Source organism: Macaca mulatta, chromosome 2, assembly GCF_049350105.2.
Source record: "Macaca mulatta isolate MMU2019108-1 chromosome 2, T2T-MMU8v2.0, whole genome shotgun sequence".
Classification (NCBI taxonomy): domain Eukaryota; kingdom Metazoa; phylum Chordata; class Mammalia; order Primates; family Cercopithecidae; genus Macaca; species Macaca mulatta.
This window is the reverse complement of record NC_133407.1, coordinates 97,019,772-97,043,207: the sequence shown is the minus strand read 5'-3', so window position 1 is coordinate 97,043,207 and position 23,436 is coordinate 97,019,772. Positions and strand designations below refer to the sequence as shown.

General features: G+C 36.5%; 1 protein-coding gene and 1 long non-coding RNA gene across 43 annotated transcripts in view; one reads left to right on the top strand and one right to left on the bottom strand.

The window, feature by feature from the left end:
* Positions 1-23,436, bottom strand: part of VPS8 (VPS8 subunit of CORVET complex) — a 388,385-nt gene that overhangs the window by 168,124 nt on the left and 196,825 nt on the right. For 23 of the 42 annotated variants that reach the window (XR_013413738.1, XR_013413737.1, XR_013413739.1 and 20 more), the window contains 6 exons: positions 20,894-20,968; positions 19,780-19,815; positions 18,807-18,897; positions 18,320-18,366; positions 16,980-17,069; positions 3,884-3,930 (listed from right to left, as the gene is read on the bottom strand). Coding sequence is in view for 36 of the 42 variants with exons in the window: in XM_077991934.1 (XP_077848060.1) it covers positions 3,884-3,930; positions 16,980-17,069; positions 18,320-18,366; positions 18,807-18,897; positions 19,780-19,815; positions 20,894-20,968 (386 nt within the window). In the remaining 6 variants the exon portion in view is untranslated. Of the gene's footprint in view, positions 1-3,883; positions 4,084-16,956; positions 17,086-18,319; positions 18,367-18,773; positions 18,898-19,779; positions 19,816-20,850; positions 20,969-23,436 lie in introns of all 42 variants that reach the window. The other 19 variants (XM_077991941.1, XM_077991942.1, XM_077991944.1 and 16 more) reach the window with 8 other exon arrangements.
* Positions 2,889-23,167, top strand: LOC144339080 (uncharacterized). The gene is made up of 2 exons (XR_013413743.1): positions 2,889-3,387; positions 21,938-23,167. It is a non-coding gene; the product is annotated as an uncharacterized LOC144339080 (long non-coding RNA).

The window sequence follows — 23,436 nt, the reverse complement described above, 5'->3', positions numbered from 1 at the left end:
TTTTGCATAGGTAAAATGACAAATCAGAAGTATCCCACAAAAAGCCTGAAGACATTGTGTCTTTTGCCTAATACTGAAAAAAAAAATACACAAAACGAAATTGAAATGAAATTGTGGAACACAGACCAAATTATGAAAATAAAGTATAAGTCTTCAAAAACAGAATTCCTGTCATTTCTGATATTAAGTAATTTACAAAAGATTCTAATGCCAAATTTTAACCAAGATAGATGTCCATAATACACTGAGCAGTATGCCCTACACAGAAAAACAAATGTGATTACTGTCACATAGTAAAAATGATTTTACATTATAAAAGAGTTATTAAATATAAATAGGAATACATATACACACTAGCTTAATTAATATTACTGATGGGTATTGAATTCTCTGAGTTATGAAACTATGAGGTAACAGTGATTATAGTGTAATAATGGTTGTGGCACTAAGTTAAAATTAATTTCAGAGCATGTATTATGTTTATAATTTCACTCACATAAGAAACAATATAATATGTGAAAATAAAAGGACTGCCTATAAAAACAACATACTCAATCAGAAGACGTTAATATAAAAGGAATCTGGGGAACAGGATTAAGTGTCTGTGTAATGACCCTAGAAGTGGAAGAAGTTACCTGAAATTGGCTGGCTGAGTACTAGATGACATTTTGTTAGATTGTATTTGTATTATGCAAAATCTGAGCATTCCTTAAAGCAATGTTAATGTCACAGATACTTTACAAAATTGGAAATGTAGAAGAAAAGACCTTAGACATAAATAGGACCAAATGTCAAAAAGGATAGTATAAAGAGAACGTCCAGTTCAAAGAGAAAAGTACTATACTGGAATGAAGCTACTTACATCTGACACTTCTTTGCTACAATTTAGCATAGGGAACTGACCATTTTTAACCTTATTATCTATGGCAACTCTAAGAAAAAAAATTTTTAAACTCTACCATTTAAGTGGTTACACTGAACTATTTAATTAAACATAGAATTCTTATATCTAATAAATCTTTAGTCATTGCATGTTTGAAATGGAAGGGAACTGAAAGATGGCCTAGATGCAAACAATTAAAGTTGATCAAATGGCTTATTCAACCTTTCCTTCTAAGCTCAGGCCCATACATAGAAGAATCTTAACATTCTGATGAAAAAGAAAAGCCGTATGGTGAGAAGCAAACAAGCACAACACAGATCTAGAACAAAAGAGGGAATGTTTGACCCAATGCCTAGTTTCACAGCCCCAACCTTTCTTACATCTCTGGGAATGCTGCCCTCCCACTTTTTCTCCTATTAGAACCCAAAGAGTAGAATTAGGGAAACAGACCAGGAGGGAAAGAAAGAGAATAAGAACCCACATGCTGGAACTTCTCCCAAGCAGAGGCAGGATCTAGTACAATCCAGTCTTCGGTGTTAAAAAACAGAATTGAGCGAGAGGGAAGCCATCCGTATGCTCTTTGTACTATGGTTCAGGGAAACTGTTCATGGCCTTGATCTAGGAGTGAGTATGTAAGAGCAGGAGGAGGAAGAAAGAAAAGAGGTATGGGTATGAAAAGGACCAGGAAGAGCTGAACTGAGGAAGGATTCTCTTCCTCTTGGAGGTGAGGAGTATACACTATGACTGCTGTTCCTGTTATTTCTGAGATCTCCAACAACAAATATTGTATTTGTTTCTGACACAATACAGAGAAAGCACGCTAAGGAATCAGGAAAAATTAAAGGAAAGAAGTTGACGAAAATAAAGAAATAATAAATAAATCCTAATTTGGTGAAAATTGAGACCAGATTTTATCTTCTATGTTATATGCTGTGATTCAATACAGAAATTATTGCATTCTCAGCCATTCAATAGGTGAAATAAATGTTAGAGAATATTTCCTTTTCAAATCATATAAAAAAGAAAAGTTTATCTCCGGAATATTTTAGGGAATAACAAAATATTTTGGGAAAATATCATCAATTTTTTCTTTTTCCCTATATAATCTTTCATCTTACAACTGTTAGGCCCACTTCAACTTTATGTCACTGTGACAGTATTCTAGTATTCAAGATAATGATCACAAGTCACCCTGCAAATCAGGAGGCAAGATTACTTCATCAGTTCAACCATCAGGTATTGGATAGCTATATTGTATCAGGCACCATTCTAGGTAGAAATAGTCCATTTTATAAAAATAAGCCTTTTTACTCTAAATAAAATTTAGTTTTTCAGGCACTTCACTTCATCTCATTTATAAATTGTCTCAATTTGAATATCAGAGTTGATCCCAGTACTTATTAGTACTAGAAATACCTCTACACCTCCACTTCCTCATCTGAAAATGAGGATAACATTACCTCTCTTTACATGGTATTTATGACAGTTAAGTAGAATATGTAAAACTGATTCATAAACTATTAAGGCTGCTTTAAAAATACAGGGACATACAACAATGAATTGAGTGTGAAAGGGAGGTAAAGAGAGAACTAATTTGGAAAACGATAGGGTAAGGTTAGCAGACACATCATGGTGCTTTGCTTTCTAGGACACAATGATTAACTACACAATCACTGTCCATCAGCTAAAAGTAAACTAGCTGTTCAAGAGACACAAAGGTATTTCTGGCCCTAACACCTGAAAGAAATTTCTCCTGTAGGCCCTCATAAAGAAGACAATGTGTAATATAAAGTAATGTTCTTGGCCGGGCATGGTGGCTCACGTCTGTAATCCCAGCACTCTGGGAGGCCGAGACGGGTGGATCACGAGGTCAGGAGATCGAGACCATCCTGGTTAACATGGTGAAACGCCATCTCTACTAAAAAATACAAAAAATTAGCCGGGCTTGGTGGGGGACGCCGGTAGTCCCAGCTACTCGGGAGGCTGAGGCAGGAGAATGGCGGGAACCTGGGATGCGGAGCTTGCAGTGAGCCAAGATGGTGCCACTACACTCCAGCCTGGGCGACAGAGCGAGACTACATCTCAAAAAAAAAAAAAAAGTAATGTTCTCAACATCCCTACTGTAAGCATGATGTATTTCGCTAATTATGTAACACTACAATTAAAACACTGGAATCAATTTGAGCCCCAAGGAGAACTTACTATAGCTATCTATGACTGCATCAGAGGTCTGACATAGCAAATTACTGCCCTCTTGATAACCTTTACTGATACTTCAAAATATGACCCAACCTTTTATGAATCAGGCTACTAGAATTTATATAAATTCATGAACCAAGTCGTATTGCATAGCGTTTTGGGAGATATCTACATTAAACCTTCACATTTGTTCTCTATCACTTACAAAGTGGTATAAGTCAGTGGTTAAAACCAAGAACGCAGAAGCTAGACTCACGTATTTGAATCCCACCTTTGCCACTGAGGCAGGAAAGTCGCAGGTTGCAGTGAGCCGAGATCGCACCACTGCACTTCAGCCTGGGCGACAGGGCGAGAGTCCGTCTCAAAAAAAAAAAGTATACATACCAAAAAAAGGAGATTGTGTGTGTGTGTATATGTGTGTGTGTATATGTGTGTGTGTATATGTGTGTATATGTGTGTGTATATATATGCGTGTGTGTATATACATGTATGTATATATCTATATATAATGAATCATACACTTTTTACTTTTAAAACTCCTTAATATTGCTCTTTTGCTAGTTACGTTCTTTACTTCCAATATCCTGCCACACAAATAAATAATATATCCATAGCATCTGTCTTAGGAAAATTAATTTTATTAGGTAAATGAACTGAAAATTGCTAAAGAATCAAATTTCTATAAATTAATATTTTTTAATCTATTCAGTCAAATTCATAGAATTCCTAGCAATGGCTTATACATAAACAAGGGCTACCTGTTTTCAAAATAACTGAATCTGACATGCAATGCATACTCACTTTCGCTGCAGCAGAAGGCAGTAATCAACTATGACAGGCACCATATCCTGTAGAGGAACCATAAAGAAAGCATCAGCCCCACAACCCTGTCCAGTGGCCCACTGATAATGACAGGACTGCTTAAGATGCTATTAGACTGTTAGGAGGATATAACTTTGTATCATGCGTTTGGTAAGCAATTTGGCATTATGTGTCAAAGTCTGAAAAATAGAATGTTTGACCTAGTAATTCTATTTCTGGAAATGTACCCTAAATAAGTTTAAGAATAAAACTTATTTTAATGCATTAAGGTGTTCACTGCATCTTTCTAACAGAGGGAGCAGGAGAAGGAGGGGAAGGGGAAATGGGAAAGAAAAAAAGAAACATGAATTACATTCAACAACATGGGAAAATAGTTAAGTAAATTTTATTATTTAAGTAAAATACTACATATATCTTACAAGCTTATCAAGAGTTTACAATATCATTAAAACAAATACTAGGTGAAAATAATGTATTTGTCTCACAGATCTGTAAAGAAAACTCACACACAAAAAAAGGAAACCAGAAGAAAATAAATCAAATTGATAATGGGATACAGTTGGTCCTGCTGGTGGCTCAGGTGATTAAGGTCACCCATATTTTGTCACAATCCTCCAAACCTGCTATTTTAACGTTGATTTAACGTCTCAGTTTCACAATATTTTTATTGCTTTAAATTCATCATGTACAGACTCATATCAAGTAAATGACAACCCACAATTTTGACCCTTTTCAATGGAAAGAGTCTGAGGGAGAAACAGTAGCTTATTATGACTGGAAATTGTCAAGTAACCAAGCATCAAACTTCAGCAGTATTCTTTCCTTTTCTGCTGGCTACAGGGAAATGGTTTCCTTTTAAAAATCCTGGAAGGGTTATGTTCTGGACAGAAATCTCATCAGGAGGGAGAAAGCACTATGTGAAAAAGAGCTCCACATACTAACACCTGTCTGATAAAAAGGTCAAACCTAAGGAACTCTTATTATTTGAGAGAGAGGTGACTAAAGAAGGACCTACAATCCTGAAAGGATTATAGGGCTATCCCTGACCCATCCTGCTTCCTTTACTTACGAATATTACTCATGACTACATGTAGATTTGATTCTTCGAAAATAGGAGGTAAAATTATAGATGTAAAAAGTGTTAAGAGCCATAGCAAATCTCAACCCTGAATGAGAATACAGTGGGCTAGGTAACGGGGAGTTGGTGGCAGGAGGACTTCCCTAGAAATGCTAGAGAAAATAAACAACCTTTAAAATACACAGCTGAGCTCCTAAGATAGTAAGGGCAATAGCCAGGTCTAAAAGTGAAAAGGGAACTGAAAACCAAAGCAGTAAGTTCTGAGCTGTTATTGATCCTATCCTGTAGGTTTGTTGGTTGCAGAAGAGCTTGGGTTTTAATGCCAGAAAGAAGCTGAGGCCTTAAACCCTTTTAACAGAGGGAACTGAAGCAGAGGACCTGCCTAAAACTGGGATTCTCAATGAAAGGAAATTAGAAAAAAAAAAAAAATCTGCCTGTTGGCATAGGAAGATGACAAGGAAGTTTGTCTGTCTCAGCCTGGGTTCAGAGGGGGTAAATTTATACTCACCAAGAATCTGTAATCAAGACCCTGTCTTCAGGTAGAGCTGGGATTTGAATTTATACCATCGCCTCAGTATGAGAACAACTGAGCCAAGAGGTTCACATAAAAAGTGATCCTGAAAATACTATGCAGCCATAAAAAAGGATGAGTTCATGTCCTTTGCAGGGATATGGATGAAGCTGGAAACCATCATTCTCAGCAAACTATCACAATGACAGAAAACCAAACACTGCATGTTCTCACTCATAGGTGGGAACTGAACAATGAGAACACTTGGACACAGGGCGGGGAACATCACACACCGGGGCCTGACGGGGGGTGGGGGGCTGGGGGAGGGATAGCACTGGGAGAAATATCTAATGTAAATGGAGAGTTTATGGGTACAGCAAACCAACATGGCACATGTATACCTATGTAACAAACATGCACATTGTGCACATATACCCTAGACCTTAAAGTATTAAAAAAAAAAAAAAAAGTGATCCTGAAAAAGGATACTCCTCAGATACTTGAAAGAAGCAAGTTAAAAAACTCCCCAGAGATCACCCTAAACCCAGGCAAAATAACTACTGATAAAGTCCTATTGAAGATGTGCTCAAAATAAAAAACTTGAAAACACTTCGTTAAATAATGCACCATACACCATACATGAATGTCTGGAGGAACTATAAAGGGCAGTAGTATACCCCCAAAACTTCAAATAATATAATTATCAGGTAGAAACTATTTTTAAAGTATACTTAAAATAATTAAGGGCATAAAATAAGGAATTAAGTGCCTGGCCCGGTACTAAGTACTTTGGATATACTATAGGGTTTAATGGAGTGTGAATCAGATTCATACACTTAGACAGATCACTATAGTGGCTGCATGGTGGGAGCATCTGAAAAATCCAACACTGGAAACCAAGACTATTACAGTCATCAAAGAAAAAAACGGTGGACTAAACTAGGGCACTGACAGCAGGTATAAAGAACAGTGGACAAAATTATTTATAACTATAGGGTTTGGTGACAGATTGATCATGGTTTGGAAGGCATTGAGAGGACTCTATAATTCCTAGGTTTCTGGTTTAAGTGATGGTTGAATGAAGAGGTCACAAAATGACATAAGAAATGTGGGAAGAGGTGTTAGAAGGAAGAAGGTAAGTACAATCTGGTCCACAGCAGATTTGAGGAACACCTTTACTTTGATGTTGATTAACAAGAAATTGAATACAGTAATCTGAAACATCTGGGTTAGAATTACAGATATCTAAGTTATCAGAGGAAGCAGTGAATAGAAATAAAATTGTCCAAGGACAACAGAGCGAGATGAAAAGCAGTCAACAATGGACTAAATCTTGAGGAAGACCAGTATTTATGAAATGGTCAGAGGATAGAAACAAACTGATTCAAGAAGAGTCACTGAGGTTTAAAATCAGAAGGGCACACAGTCACAGATATCTACAGGATATAGACTTTCAAGAAGGAAGAACTAATCATTGCTGTTTAATACAGAACTGACAATGAACAAGATCTGAAAAATAGGTACTGTGTTTAGCAATTTGGATATAACTGGTGTCTTTAGTTAAGGTGTTTTAGCTTCCTGATTAAAACTGACAAACTTCTAGCGAGACTGACAAAGAGTAAGAGAAAACATCAGGAATGAAGCAGAGGATATCATTATAGACATTGAAGACATCAAAAGGATAATAAGGCAATACTACGAAAATTCTACACACATAAATTTGACAATTTACATGAAGTGCACCAATTTCTCAAAAAACACAACTATCAAAACTCACTTAACATGAAATTGCTCATTTGAATACCCCTATAATTATTAAGGAAACTGAATTCATAACTTAAAATCCTCCAAAAGTAAATCTCCATGTTTAGATGGTTTCACCAGAGAATTCTACCAAACTTTTTTTTTTTTTTTTTTGAGATGGAGTCTCGCTCTGTCGCCCAGGCTGGAGTGCAGTGGCCAGATCTCAGCTCACTGCAAGCTCCACCTCCCGGGTTTACGCCATTCTCCTGCCTCAGCCTCCCGAGTAGCTGGGACTACAGGCGCCCGCCACCTCGCCCGGCTAGTTTTTTTGGATTTTTTAGTAGAGACAGGGTTTCACCGTGTTAGCCAGGATGGTCTCGATCTCCTGACCTTGTGATCCGCCCGTCTCGGCCTCCCAAAGTGCTGGGATTACAGGCTTGAGCCACCGCACCCGGCCTCTACCAAACATTTAAAAAGTATGAAAACAAATCCTATACAATCCCTTCCACAAAATAGAAGAGGAGCAAATATTTCTCAATTCATTTTGTTAAGTTAGTATCACCCTGATACAAAAACCTGAAAAGCCATTACAAAAAAACTACAGACCAATATTCTTCATAAATAAAGATGCAAAAGTCCGTAACAAAATATTAGGAATAATAATTCACAATTACATAAAAGGAATTATACCTCATGACCAAGTGAGGTTTATTCCAGGATGCAAGACTGGTTCAATATTCAAAAACCAATCATTATAATATACCATATCAATAGCCTAAAGAAAAAAAAAAATCACATAATCATATTAAGTACATAGAAAAAGCAACTGACAAAATTCAATATCCATTCATGAAAACCCTCTTAGAAAAACCGTAATAGAGGGGAACTTCCTCAACTTGATAAAAGGTAACTACAAAAAACCTACAGCTAGTATTATACTTCATGGTGAGAAACTGAATGTTTTTACTCTAAGACTGGGAACAAGGCAAGGATGTCTGCTCTCACCTCTCTTCAATACAATGCTGAAGTTTTAGCCTATGCGATAGGCAAGAAAAGGAAAAAAATAGTACACAGATTGGGGAGGAAAAAATAAAACTGTCTCTGTTGGCAGATGACATGATTGTCCACATAGAATATCCCAAGGAATCTACAAAAAGCATTCTAGAATAAATGAGTTCTACAAGATTGCAGAATGTAAGATAAACATTCTATACGCCATTACTGAACATATGAATACCAAAATTAGAAATTCCATACCATTTAAAACTGCTAAGGAAAAAAGAAATATTCGGTGTAAATCTAAAAATCCATGTATAGCACCTGTATACTAAAAACTACAAAAAAAAAAAAAAAAGGAAATAAATGGGAAAACTAGAAGACTCAGCATAGTAAAAAAATCAATTCTCCTCAAACTGACATGTTTAATATAATTTATATCAAAATAGCCACAAGATTTTTTAGAGATATAGACAAGATTATTCTAAAATTTATATGGAGAGGCAAAGAAACTGGAATAGTTGAAACAATTTTCATAAAAGAGGAAGAATCAGTCTACCCAATTTCAAGACTTACACAGCTACAGTTATCAAGACTATGTGGTACTGGCAGTGGGATAGGCACATAGATCAATGGAACAAAATAGAGAACCTAGAATTAGATTCACCATATAAGCCCAGCTGATTTTTGACAAAGCTGGTAAAGCAACTGAGTGGAGGAAAGAAGGAAAGATTGCTTTTGCAACAAATAATGCTGGAGCAATTAGGTATCTATACACACACAAAAAGGAACTTCGACCTCAGTCTCATACCTTATGTAAAAATTAACTCAAAATAGATCACACATTTAAGTTACACACAAAACTGTAAAACTTCCAGAAAAAAACAGGAGAAAATCTTCAGGACCTTAGGCTAGGCAAAGAGTTCTGAGACTTGATTTCAAAAGCACAATCTATACAAGGAAAAGCTGATAAACTGGACTTCATCAAAATTAAACCCTTTGGTTTGCAAAAGATCCTGTTAAGAAGGATGAAAAGAAAGCTACAAACTAGGAGAATTATGTCCAATAAAGGACTAGTGCCTTGACTATATTAAAACCCTATAAAGTCAACAGTATAATGAGAAACAATCCAGTTAGAAGAGAGACAAAACCCACGCAGAAACATTTCACAAAAGAAGATATACAAGTGGCAAATAAACACATGAAAAGATGTTTAACATCATTATTCATTAGGGAAACGCAAATTACAGCCACAATGAGATACCATTATGCACCTATCAGAATAGCTAAAATAAAACAGTGACTTCACCAAATGCTGGATGTGGATTAGAAACTGGATCACTCACACATTGCTGCGGGGAATGCAAAATGGTACCAGCATTCTGGAAAACTATTTGGCAGTTTCTTTAAAAATTAAACATTCAACTATCATATGATCCAACAATTGTAAACCTGGACATTTCTCCTAAAGACATGTTCACACAGAAACCTATACAGAAATGTTTACAGCCACTTTATTTTTAATAGCCCCAAACTGGAAACAACCCAGATGTTCTTCATGGGTAAAATTGTTAATCAAACTGTGGCTCATCCATACTATGGAATACTACCCAGCAATAAAATGCAACCAACTATTGATACAAGCAACAACCTGGGAGAATCACTAAGGAATTATTATGCTGAGTTTAAAGAGTCAGTCCCAAAAGGTTACACACTCTATGATTCCATCTATATAGCATTATTGAAATTATAATTTATAGAGATGAGGAACAGACTACTGGGAATCAGAGGTTAAGGAGGGGGTGGGAGCAGGAGAGAAGTAGGTGTGGCTATAAAAGGGTAAAATGAGGGATCCATGCGGTGATGGAAATGTTCTGTATCTTTACCTTATCAATATCAATATCCTGGTTATGTGACTGTACCATAGTTTTGTGAGACGTTCTCTTATTGGGGAAAAATGGTTTAAGGGTATGGGATCTCTTTGCATTATTTCTTGCAACTGAATATGAATCTACAAATATCACAAAATTACAAATTTAATTTAAAAAAAAACCAAAATACACACAATCTTTATGCCTGCCACTAACTGTTCCTAACTCAATTAAGGCAAAACCATCCAAATTAACACTTTCAATCTGGCTTCTTAAAGAAAACAGGTCTTTATCAATTTTGAACATTTAAAACAGTAGGTAAAACAGAGTATTAGTTAAAGCCAAATCTATTTCTATATTTTAAGTTTTCCTCAGCAACTATTTATCAAGGACACTAAACCAGATGCTGGGAATATGGCAATGACAAAAATCAGACATGTTCCTAAACTTACACAGGTCCCTAAACATAAAACTGACATTGAATGAGTGACTTCAGTGAATAGTATTTTAGAAAGAAATGGATCTGAGTTAATCTGGGGGACAATTACACTGAGATGTGAAAATAAACAGGAGCTAGTTGAGCTACAAAGAAATGAGAAAGGATTTTTTATGAAGAGAGAACACTGTGGACAAAGGCTCTGGGTTATGAGAGAACAGGGACATTAAGACACTGAAAAGAACTCTAGTATAACAGGAATACAGAGAATTGGGGGCAGTTAGGCAAGAGTAGACTATGCAGAGCCTTAGAAAATAGTAGGAAATTGAGTCTCTACCTCAGAAACAACAGGAAGTCCTTGAAATATTTTAAAATTAGGGAAGCATCATATCTAGATTTGATATACATTTCTCCTTGGCTGCTGTGTAGAAAATGAAATGAAGTACAGTAAGAATGTGTACAAGGACATGGTGGAAACAGATGAGAGAAACTGTCAGGAGGCAGAATAGCCAGGAACAAGTAAAGGACAAGAATCACCTAATTTGCGTTAGGTGCATGGTGGATCCACTCACTAACACAGGAATCCTCAGAAAAGGCTTTGTGAGGAAACAGTTATTGAGTCTGAGGTACCTACAAAACATCCAAGCGAAAATGTAAATGGGCACCTTACTCTATAGATCTCAGAATTCAGAAGAGCAATCTAGGTTGCTAACACCAGTTAGACAGTCATGTGCCTATGTCACCTAGGGAAGAATGGAAAGCAGTGATTTGTCAACTTTGATGTTAACACTGGTTAAGAGAGTCATGTGCCTGTATCACCTAGGGAAGAATGGAAAGCAGTGATTCATCAACTTTGATGTGCTTAAGGGACATCTTGAGAGCTGACTACAAATCCTGGTCACCAACCCCAGAGAGTGATTCAGTAGGCCTGGGAAATAAAAAGTATTTTTAACAAACATCTTCAAATGATTTTTGAAGTAAATGGTACACAGACATCTTGACAAACATTGTAATAAAAATAGAAGACAAGGGTATTGTGAAGAATCCTAACATTTCTTGGTTAAGTAAAGAAAAGGAAGAAGAACAAACAAAGAAAATCAATAAGCAGTCGGAGAGGGAGAGAAAAAACTGGAATGCATGGTATCAGGGAAGCACATGAAGATTTCAAGAAGTCTTCATGTGCTAAATGCTGCTAAGGACCAGTAAGATGAAAAAAGGGTCCACAGAATTTATAGACATGGAATAGGTTAAGGAAAGAGAAGGAGATGAGGAAATGGAGACAACTCTCTTTTTTTTTTTTTTTGGAGACAAGGTCTTGCTCTGTCACCCAGGTTGGAGTGCAGTGCTGTGATCTTGGCTCACTGCAGCCTCGGCCTCCCAGGCTCAAGCGAACCTCCCACCCAGCCTCCAGAGTAGCTGGGACTATAGCTGTGCACCACCACTCCCAGCTAATTTTTTGTGTGTGTGTAGAGACAAGGTTTTGCTATGTTGCCAAGGCTGTCTTGAACTCCTGAGCTCAAGTGATCTACCGACCTCGGCCTCCCAAATTGCTGGGATTACAGGCATGAGCCATCATCCCTGGCCAGAGACAACTCTTGTAAGATGTCTGGCTGTATAAAAAACGGATGAACAAGAAAGCACAGGATATTAGAGACAGTGTGGGGCAAAAAAAGAATTTGTTTGCTGCTTGACTTAGTTTTAGGGTGGGAAACACTTGAACATATATAAATGCATATGAGGAAAGCCAGAAGAAAAGGCAAGTCTCAAGATGTATGAGACAGAAATACTTTAATTCCTTTTTATCCTACTATAATAGTTATGATACAAAATAAATTATAATTATAGGTTTAAATCTCTTCTTAAATAAAAGCCACAATCTGTCCAAAATGTGACAAGATCCAAAAGTTATTTTCTATAACTAAGACAGGACAAATATTGATCTTTGGAGAAAAGCAAAAATAGTTAATAGCCTTACATATTCTGACTCTAAGGAAAGGGTGAGGCTCCTCACCAAGGGTAAAGATTAAAATTAAGGCAGCAGGCAGGAGGTGCCACCTGCTGGTAAAACACAAATTCTCAGTATTTTGACTGTGACAGAAATCAGTCTTAATAGGAATTTCAACTAACTCAGCTAGAGGTTACTTATGTCTCCAATAATAGCTTCTTGAGACTGAGAGAGAATCTAAGACCTTCCTACTGAGCAAAAAAAAAAAAAAAAAAAAAAGTGTTTTAAAAACACTTCTATCAGTTGCTCACCTTGCCTTTATTTGAATACATTCCGTAATAAGAGGTGCATAAATCCAAGAGCTGTTACAACGTGAGTAGGTCATTTTAAATTGAAACACATCTTCTCCTAATTTCTACCCACTATATACTAGGCCTTCCCTCTGGAGCAATACGGCTAATCCCATAGGACAGCTTCCACCATCTCTAGGCGGGCATATCTCCACTTACTTTCTCCTCAGATTAAACAACCCAGTATTTTTTTTACCTGTTGTTTTTAAAACCGTCCACCATCTCAGTTGTGGGATGTGGCTGAGTTTATCAGCAGCCTACAAAATGACTTAGCAGTTTTATTTCAAACAGGCAACCCAGTAGTACTAGTACTTTCCTGTATCTGTGTCTTAACACACAGTTGGCTCATACTAAGTTTACGGTCAACTAAAATCCTGTCCACCTAGATCTTCCCGATCCAGTACTCACATAATTTGATTATTTGAATCTAATGAATCTAAGTCTTGATGTTAATCCTCATTAAATTTCAACTTATGATGATTTTGATTGCACTTTCTTGTCAAAATCACTTTGAACTTTGGTTCTTGACACTACCTAGATTTGACAGGCCAGTCACTAAATTTTCACCCAAATCAATGATAAAAACTTGGGTATGAAAGAGTCCTAAGATGTAATTAATACTAAGCCAGCAAAGAATATTTTTGGGTAGAAATATTTATCTAGTTGCAAATCTATTTGCTATTTACTAATCTATTCCAGCCACAAAGATAATGGAAAAATTAGGCAAATGCTTTAATGAAATCAATTATGTTATATCACAGGCATTCCAGGAATATATTATCTTTATATTCCTTTCAAAAAGGTAATTATATGAGTTTAACATGGTTGTTTTGAGGTGAATTCAAGGAAAACATTCACAAATCACATCAGGGATGTCAGCAGATAGTCTCCAAAGTCCACTCGACTTAAAAAAACAAACAAACAAACAAACAAAAAACCACTTTAAAAGTCAACCTATATAATTATTTTATGATTAAATATGATTAAACAAAACAAACATGCACTGGCTGACAGTGCATGCATTTCACCCATCCTAATGCACTGAAGGTCACGTTTTCCAGAAGAAAACTGTCCTCCTGAATGGAATAAATTGTATCTCCCTGTATATACTCCACACTAATCAAGAATGCCTTATTTGAAAACTAATGAAAAGTTACTGGCAAATTATTCATGTTGGCCCAGATTGTTTCAACAGTATCATGGATTATAATTCTACTGGGTCTTGAGAGGTGAACAATCATAATGATATTACATATTACATATGGTAGGCTTCAGTTTTTAAATACACTTATCTGGACTTTTCCACTTTAAAACCATTCTCTGTGGTCACGAAAATGGAGTCAAAATGAGGAGCACTGTTCCATGGTATAGTGCGGCAGTCAGGATGTGAACCCTGAAGCCCACTGCTTGAATTCAAATCCTAGCTCTCTATTAGCTTTGTGACCTGGAACAAATCATTTAACCTGTCTGTGCCTTGGCGTCATTTACAAATGTGAATAGTAACAGCAGCCACCTTACAGAGTTATGGTAAGAATTAAATGAGTTAATAAACATGTATAAAGGGTCTGTAACAGTGCCAGCCACACAGTTAAGTATTAAACAGTTTAGATGCTTGCTGTAATTCTCATTCTTGGTCATTTATTAATATCACCCCTTCTCACTCATCTTCTCCCTGTGCTTGCTCTTAAAATAACAATATAATACAATGATTAGTTAAGAACTGGGCTTTGAAGTCACAAAGACCTGGATATGAGTCCCGGCTCCACCATTTACTATAATATTACCTTGTAACTTCACTTCACTTCACTCCTCTAAGCCTGTTTCCTCATCTATAAAATGGGGATTAAAAACGACACCTACTCCCTGGGGTGGTTGTGAGAATAAAAATACATGTCACACACTTTACATAGTACCTGGCACATCGTATGTGCTCAGTAAATCTTTGCTAAAAATCCCTATTTTGTACTCCACAGCATTTTGGTAGGCACAGTCTGGGCCATATCATTCTCCTTTCTGACAGTCTTACAAGTTCATGATACTTCTGGTACGTATCTTTAGTTATACGCCTTTCTCCATATTTATAGATGTTCTGTGATTTGCAGGTAGAACCTTCTTTCAACATTACTTTCTCCTTGAATGGTCAAAATTTTAGAATTTCCTGTTCCTTGCGAACTCATTCTTTTTTTGGAGCCTGTAGCCATGTGATTATATCCGTATTTTTTTCTGAGATATTTGCTTTCTAAAATACTGGACTCATGCTATGTATATTTTTCATCATTATTATGATTGTTAAAATAAAGTGATAATTCTTCTCTCAAGGGTCTATCTCTTCTACTTCCCCAATCATTAGTAAAAATTAAATCCAGAGAAATAGCCGCCTCCATTGTTTCCTTTACCTCCTATGAGACTAAATCACTGATAAATCAAAAATTTTATCAAATATTCCTACCAAAAGAATGAGACTTCTAACAGGTAGCTAGATGGTTACAGGGCACATTACTACTAACATGTTTCTCTGTACATTCTGCAGTCTGCATCAGAAACTACCATCTACAGTTCCTGTATCTGAGATTCTTTACTATTTCTCCATCAGAACATCACCTTTGTTCCTTTCGTCTTTTAGAAAGAAGCTCTCTACCACGTTTTCCCTGACATGGTGGTTTCTATATTCTACACACACACACATACTCATTCCATTCACCCCTCCTAGTTTTTTCTACTAGATGATTTTTTTCAACAAAATATACCTTCCAATGGCCAGAGTTCCTACAACCTATTGCTGATAGGTATATTCTTGTTACAAATATTAAGTTTTCTATCTATACTGCGTTGGTATACACAAGTATTTATATATAAGGTATTGTTTCCAAACAGTTTTGTTCCCAAATGCTTTCTTTCTACCATATGTCTTCTTATTTATTTTTATAATTATTATCTAGGCTTATTTCTCCTTCTCTACTGATTAATAAGCATCCAAACAGAGTAATAACACTTACTCTACCAGAAGCTCACTAGCGTGGCATTGAACAGTACAGTTCAGGAAGCCAAATGCTTCTCTGATACCAGCCAACTCTTAACTGCCATATCTATTCTTGTCTTCCAATGTTACGAGCATCAAATAGAATATAAAAAGATAGGACCTGTGCCTGCTCTTTAGAACTTCAAAATCCCTAGATTTCTTCTAAATATTTCCATTAATGTAAACCAAAAAAAAAAACATTATTTTGACTAGACTACAAACTTTAAGAGAGTAAAGATCATGTAAATTTCACCCACTATTGCCCAGTACCAAGTACTTATTAGACCACAGGACACACACTTTAGCCAAATCCTGCCCAAAGCCTGTTTCTGTATTGTTCACAGCTAAGAATGGACTTTACAATTTTAAGGAGTTGCTTAAAAAATCAAAAAACAAAAAAAGGAAGAAAAAGATGTGACAGAGACCACTGTAGCCTGTAAAGCCTAAACTCTGCCATCTGAGTCTTTTTAGAAAAAGTCTGCTGACCCCTGTGTTGGACACTCAAATATTTGTTAAAAGAGGAGGTAGGGAGAGGGAAAGGAGCAGTAGGAATGGGGAACAGAGATGTGCAATGAATATAACCGGAGAGCACTGCAGAAAGAAAAACCTGCATAATAAATACTATACACGTCTGTACATTGTTCTTCGGCTTTCATTTTCCTTAAGTTCCAAGATAAACTAAAGGTCTTTCGTTAGCATATTTTATAGATCATATATATATTTTTTGTGATTGATCTATTATTCTTAAGTTATAGGTGCTCCTAGGAGAACTAAATTTAAACCCTGGCAGTACTAAATAACCTAGTTAACATAAATATCAGTCACCAGCAAGATGTCAGCCACTATAAGGTATCAGTTTACAGGAAAGGATCTTCACACGTATATCCTTTCCTTCCACACAGCACTAAGCAGCTAAGTGCTAAGTAACACTCCACAACGTTTTACTCATTTATACCCATTACTTAAAAATATAATCATTTAGAATGTTCTACAAGCCCTTCAATAAAGTTTTGAATACTAAAAACATGTTTAACCAAAAATGAAAGTCACATTCTCAAGTGACATAAAAGAGCAGTATTAGACCTATCCAGAGCACTGTCTACCAGAAGCACATGCAAACGTGTACCTGAAAATGCTGCTCCATCACTTGGATTTTTCCTTGGTCTGGGCACTTTTTCAGAGCTCGATCTGCATAATGGAATAGGATTTCTACCATCTGTAAGGAAAATAGCCTGGCATAGCCATTAAAATATATCTCTAAAGTTTTTCAATATTTATGTGGCCCTCCTAAATAATATAGAATTCGAATGTTATATTAAAATTATAATTGAAAATGTTAGTGGCTTTATTTACCAACTTTTTAAAACTCTAGTCTCATTTCTTTCAGCCTCAGGGCTAGTACTAATTTGCTAATCTTTCTTAAGAAATATCTCTATGTTCTAGACCTCAGTGGTATCTACACTGCTCAGAAAATGAAACATTCAAATTCTTCAGTAATCCTCTGCCTTAGGTGTTTCCCTAAAGAGCACAGATGAGCAAATCATTCGGAGTCTAAGGAGTGACCAACTTCTATCCAAGTTTTCTACAAATGTTTCTACAAATGTTTCTGTTAATCTGGAATATAATTTTTACCAATGCATTTACACAACAAAAGGGAAGAAATACTATAGTCAATTAATTCAGCCCAGTCTGGAGTAGGAACGGAAAGTCAGTATTAAATAGCATCAATTATATTGATGCTAATTGATAATAACATTAAAACATTAACCCTCTCTGCTGGTTCTGGGCAACACAAACATTGCACATACAGTATTTCTCATAGTTACTTAATAAGTTCATAAAAACTGACAAATGTCAATTTTCTCTGGCCTATTACTTGGTTCAGAAATAATCCAGATTCCCAGGTTTTCTTCCTCCTCCTTCCTGCTGGCTTTTGGCTATGTACTTTATTACCTTCATAAAAGAGTGAGCAAGGGAAAAAGAAAAGGTGATTAAGAAAGAATTTTAAAAGTATTTCAGATGACACAGAGAATTGTAACCGGAATTTTTTTTTTTTTTTTTTTTTTTTTTTTTTTTTTTTAGATACAGGTCTCACTCTGTCACCCAGGCTGGAGTGCAGTGGCGCAATCATAGCTCAACTGTAGCCTTGAACTCCTAGCCTCAAGTGATCCTCTGGCCTCGGCCTCCCAAGTAGCTAGGACTACAGGTGCATACTACCATGCCTAGCTAATTTTTTTATTTTTTGTAGAGATGAGGTCTTGCTATTTTGCCCATGCTACTCTTGAACCCCTGACCCCAAGTGTGTGTGTGTGTGTGTGTGTGTGTGTGTGTGTGTGTGTGTGTGTGTGTGTTTAATACACTCTCTCCTAGATTGTAGCCATTTACCTACTCATGCCCAAAGATATGAGCAAATGCCAAAAGCAAATCTGTACTGCATTCTAGTAAAGGCCCTATTAAAACACTCACCCGGTCTGCAACAATAGCCTTTCGCTTACTGGCATCCCCTGATAATCCTGCAGAGAAGGAAAATCCAACAAAAAAACAAAAGTTAGTCCACATCTTTAGTAGTGACACTATGTCTGGTTTCATATTCATAAGACGTGTAACATCAGGTATAATTGTAACAATCCTTAGGTATCAAAATGTTGGATAATACACCATAATAGGAACACCTCAAATCTACTGGACCAGATAGCACATCAATGTACTTCTCTTTCGTTCTAATAGTAATTTCCTTACAAAATAATTTTTAAAGTGACATTTTAATTTCTATACCCTCTATTTGTCACCTTAACCTTCTTAACTGAAAGTCTATAAGGTTTAATAGCATCCTGTTTATAAATTTATAAACACTTGAACACTCAGCTAAAAGTGTCCTGTGAGTGGTTAGTACTATCCGTTCCCTCTACTCCAGGAGAACCATGTCTACTACACTGTAATTCTGTCTACTCACCCACTACAGCTTTTGCTTTTCCTTCATGGAAAGACCACGCAAGAGCCAAGGCTTCTGTAAGACAATCTTGTTTCAGGAGATGATCCACTCTCTAAATGGAAAAATGAGAGAAATCAGACCCCTTTTTCCGACCAGTCACCAGTCAGAATTCCTATTCCACCTCAAATCTTTCCAGAAGTTGCTGCTTAGTGGCAAAAATTATTTTAATAATTATGCGAATATCTTATTTCAAAGAAAAATATCTTAAAGCACTAGATAGTATAGTGACTGTATAGGCTAGTATAGACAGCCACAGGGCCTAAATATGAAAAGGGGTAATAGCTGGAAGGTCATTGTAGGAGAAATGGCTAGTTGTTTATCACAACATTGATTTCTCCCTCCTTGGTAGTAACAAACCCCATGTTTATTTGAGACAGCAATATAGCAGCTGAAGGATATTTCTAAGACTACCTCGTAGCCACTGGGAACAATGTGACTAAGCTCTGGCTAATGACAAGTGGAAGTGTTGTCTGGTATTTCTGGGATGTCATCTTAAGAGGTAGGAGACATCCTTTATTTTTCTCTTTCTTCCTTCCTAAAATGTGGTAACAGCTGGAGCTCTAGCAACCACACTGAATTATAAAATGACCCTGAGACCAGAACATCAAAGACAAACATGGTGGAACAGGACAGCACGCTTAAGCTTATGGAATTCCTACAACAGTTGCGGACCACCTAGCTCCAGGTTGCTTTTACATGACACAGAAATCTTATTTAAGCCACTATTATTTTGAATTTTCTAATATATGTAGACAAACCTAATTCTAACTTATAATGTCAGTTCTAGCAAATCAAGTACCTAACAGCTATAATAGTTTTCATGTACATTCTGAAATTAAGAAGCTTACCAAATAATCTTCTGAAAAGTCAAAACAGAAATGTTAAGAAGCTATCAATTCAGTAACTCTGACATGTGAAATTACTTGGAACTCACCTCTCTCCAGCTCCTCAGCATCATCACATAAACAGACTGAAAAGTAAAGAGATGGAAATTAAAATGATCACCCTTAACAGACTTCTTTGGGAGATACATTCGTCATAGTCCCACATCTCACTTGACAGCTCTTTAAGTAAAACATTTCATAATACAGTTAGAAGTATATCTTAGAATTTACTAATGGGTCTTCAAGAACGCTTTTCTTTTTTTTGGGACAGAGTCTCGCTCTGTTGCCCAGGCTGGAGTGCAGCAGCGGGATCTTGGCTCACTGCAACCTCCTCCTCCGGGGTTCAAATGATTCTCATTCCTCAGCTTCTTGAGTAGCTGAGATTACAGGCGCCTGTCACCACAACTGGCTAATTTTTGTATTTTTACTAGAGACAGGGTTTTGCCATGTTGGCCAGGCTGGTCTTGAACTCTCAGACTCATGTGATCTGCCCGCCGAGGCCTTCCAAAGTGCTGGGATTACAGGTGTGAGCCAACGCATCTGGCCTAGAACCCACATTAAAGAGTAAGTCAAATATTTAAAGGCCTACAGTCCAAGAAGGAGTTAATTCCATGGACAAGAAGCAAGGAAAGCCCAAGCTCATTTCCCTCTACTGACTTGGCAATATTTTGGTTAAATTTTAATAATGAAGAAATGTTTCTCCATATTTTTAAAAAAGCACAGGAACAAATTGAGATAAATTGAGATACAAAAAGTTCCTATTCCAACAATTCTATTCTAAGTCAAATACCTCAATGCATTTTAATCAGCATCCTAGGCTGATCTAAGCTAAAAGCCATCTTAATTACATGACAAATATCGACGATTAGGTAGCTGTCTGATCATAAAAACATAAATGTGAAGGAAGCTTACAAAAGCACAACTCTGAGTCAAGAAAATAAGCATCCTATTAGCCAGCACCTAAACAAAAGTAAAGAATATGTCTAAAAGTGGAGGAAAAAAAAATAATTAACTAAAAATTATGACTACCTAACCACAAACCATTTTGGATAATTGCTGATCAATATTCACTTCGCAATATACTGCCCTCTTTACCAGCAATCTCCTTCAGCCTCAACTACCCCGATACATAGAAATACCAACTCACAGAGTAAAAGAGCTTACTTTTGTACCCAAATAAAAGATCTGACCACCATAGCTACTGATGGATTGATAACAAGCCTTCTCTCCAACCAAAGCCTGGAAAAAAAAACATACATACAAAAAAGGTTAAAAAAATTCCTTTGTATTTAATGTATTTTTTAACATTTCGTCACTATTAATGACTTACTAGTTACACGCCTTTTTTAGTGATTATAGTTTACAATGTGTAATTTATCTCAGTCTACATTTAAATAATGTTTGACATATGCTGTAAGAATCTTGCAATGATGTACTTTCATCTCCTACATCCCGGCGCTATGTACTATTTTTGTTATATATACTGCTTCTATAGATCATAAACTTCACAACACATTATTTTTGTTTTAGACGGTAAATTGCTTTTGTTAAACAACAGTATTGAGATATAACATACACCATAAAATTCACTCATTAGCCACACAATTCAATGATTTTTTAGTAAATTCACAGTTGTTCAGCCATTATCAAAACCCATTTTGAGAACATTATCATCACTCTGCAAAGATCCTTGTACCCATCTGTAGTCAATCCCATTCCCACCTCCAAACCCAGGTAACCACTAATGTACATCTGTCTCTAAATTACATTGACCTTTTCTAGACATTTTATATCAATAGAATTAAACAAAAATGTGCTCTTATTGTATGTCTTCTTTCACTTAGTATTTTTAAGATTCATCCATGTTGTAGCCAAGTATCAGTTGTCATACTTTTCACTGTGGAAGAGTATTCTATTAAATGGCTATGCCACATTATGTACATCCCTTTACCAGTTAGTGAATATTTAGATTGTTTTCACTCTTCAGTTATGAAGAACAATACTACTATGTGTGTTCATATACAAGTTTTTATATAAGCATGTATTTCCAACTCTTTTGGAAACACACTTAGGAGCAGAACTTCTGGGTCAGATTGGTAATTCAATGTTTAACTTTTTTTTTTTTTTTTTTAAGATAGAGTCTCACTCTGTACCCCAGGCTGGAGTGCAGTGGCACAATCTCGGCTCACTGCAACCTCTGCCTCCCAGGTTCAAGCGATTCTCCTGCCTCCACCTTCCGAGTAGCTGGGATTACAGGTGCTTACCACCAAGTCTAGCTGATTTTTGTATTTTTAGTAGAGACAGGGTTTCACTACGTTGCCCAGGCTGGTCTCGAACTCCTGACCTCAGGTGATCCTCCCGCCTTGGCCTCCCAAAGTGCTGGGATTACAGGCAAGAGCCACCATGCCCGGCCTCAATGTTTAACTTTTTAATAAAGTGCCAAACCATCTTCCACAGCATTTGCACCATTTTGGTTTCCTACCATCAATCTATGAGGCTTCCAATATCGCCACATCCTTGCCAACACTTGTTATTCTTTTTTTTATGATAGCCTTCCCACTTCCCAGTGGGTGTGAAGCAGTATTTCATTTGATTTTGATTAGGTATTTGATCCCTAATACCTAATGATGTTGAGCAGTGCCCCAAGTGTTCATTGTCCACTTCTAAATCTTTACAGATCGCTGCCGACTATCTGATGAGAAATGTGTTCTCATAATTATTGCTCCTCTGCATTTAATGTGTCTTTTTTTCCCACTGGTTGCTTTAAAATTTTTCTCCTTATCACTAATTTTGATCAATTCATATACAGTTTATTTTAGTTGTGCTTGGGTTCACTGAGCTTCTTAAACGTGTGTGTCTACAGTTTTAGAAAAGTTTTTGACCATTATTTTTTCCAATTTCTTCTCTCCTTTCCTTTAGAGATTGTAACTACATGTACATTAGGCTATCTGACGTGTTCTCACAGTTCACTAATACTATTTCTTAAAATTATTTTTCTGTGTTTCATTTTGTATAATTTCTGTTGTATCTTCAAATTCATTAATCGTTTTTTCTGTGTTGCCTAATCTGCCATTAATCCCATCCAGTGCATTTTTTTTCATCTATAAGCACTGGTTTTCATCTCTAGAAGTCTGATGTGCATCTTTTTAAATATCTTCCATGTCTCTACTTAACTTTTTTAACTAAAGAGTATAGTTATAATAACTTTTATGTCTTTGTCTGCTAACATTTATGTCAGGTGTGAGTTAGTTTTTATTTTTCTCCTCATTATAGGTTGTTTTTCTTCTTTGCATACCTAGTAATCTCTAATTGGATGAGAGACATTGTGAATTTTAACTTGTTGGTTTCTGGATCTTTCTGTATTCCTTTTTTTTTTTTTTTTTTGAGTCGGAGTCTCGCTGTCGCCCAGGCTTGAGTGCAGTGGGGTGATCTCGGCTCCCTGCAAGCTCCACCTCCCAGGTTCACACCATTCTCCTGCCTCAGCCTACAGAGTAGCTGGGACTACAGGCGCCCGCCACCTCGCCCAGCTAATTTTTTATATATTTAGTAGAGACTGGGTTTCACTGTGTTAGCCAGGATGGTCTCGATCTCCTGACCTTGTGATCCACCCACCTCGGCCTCCCAAAGTGTTGGGATTACAGGCGTGAGCCACTGCGCCCGGCCAATATTCTTGTGCTTTGTTCTAGAAGATAAGTGATTTGGAAACA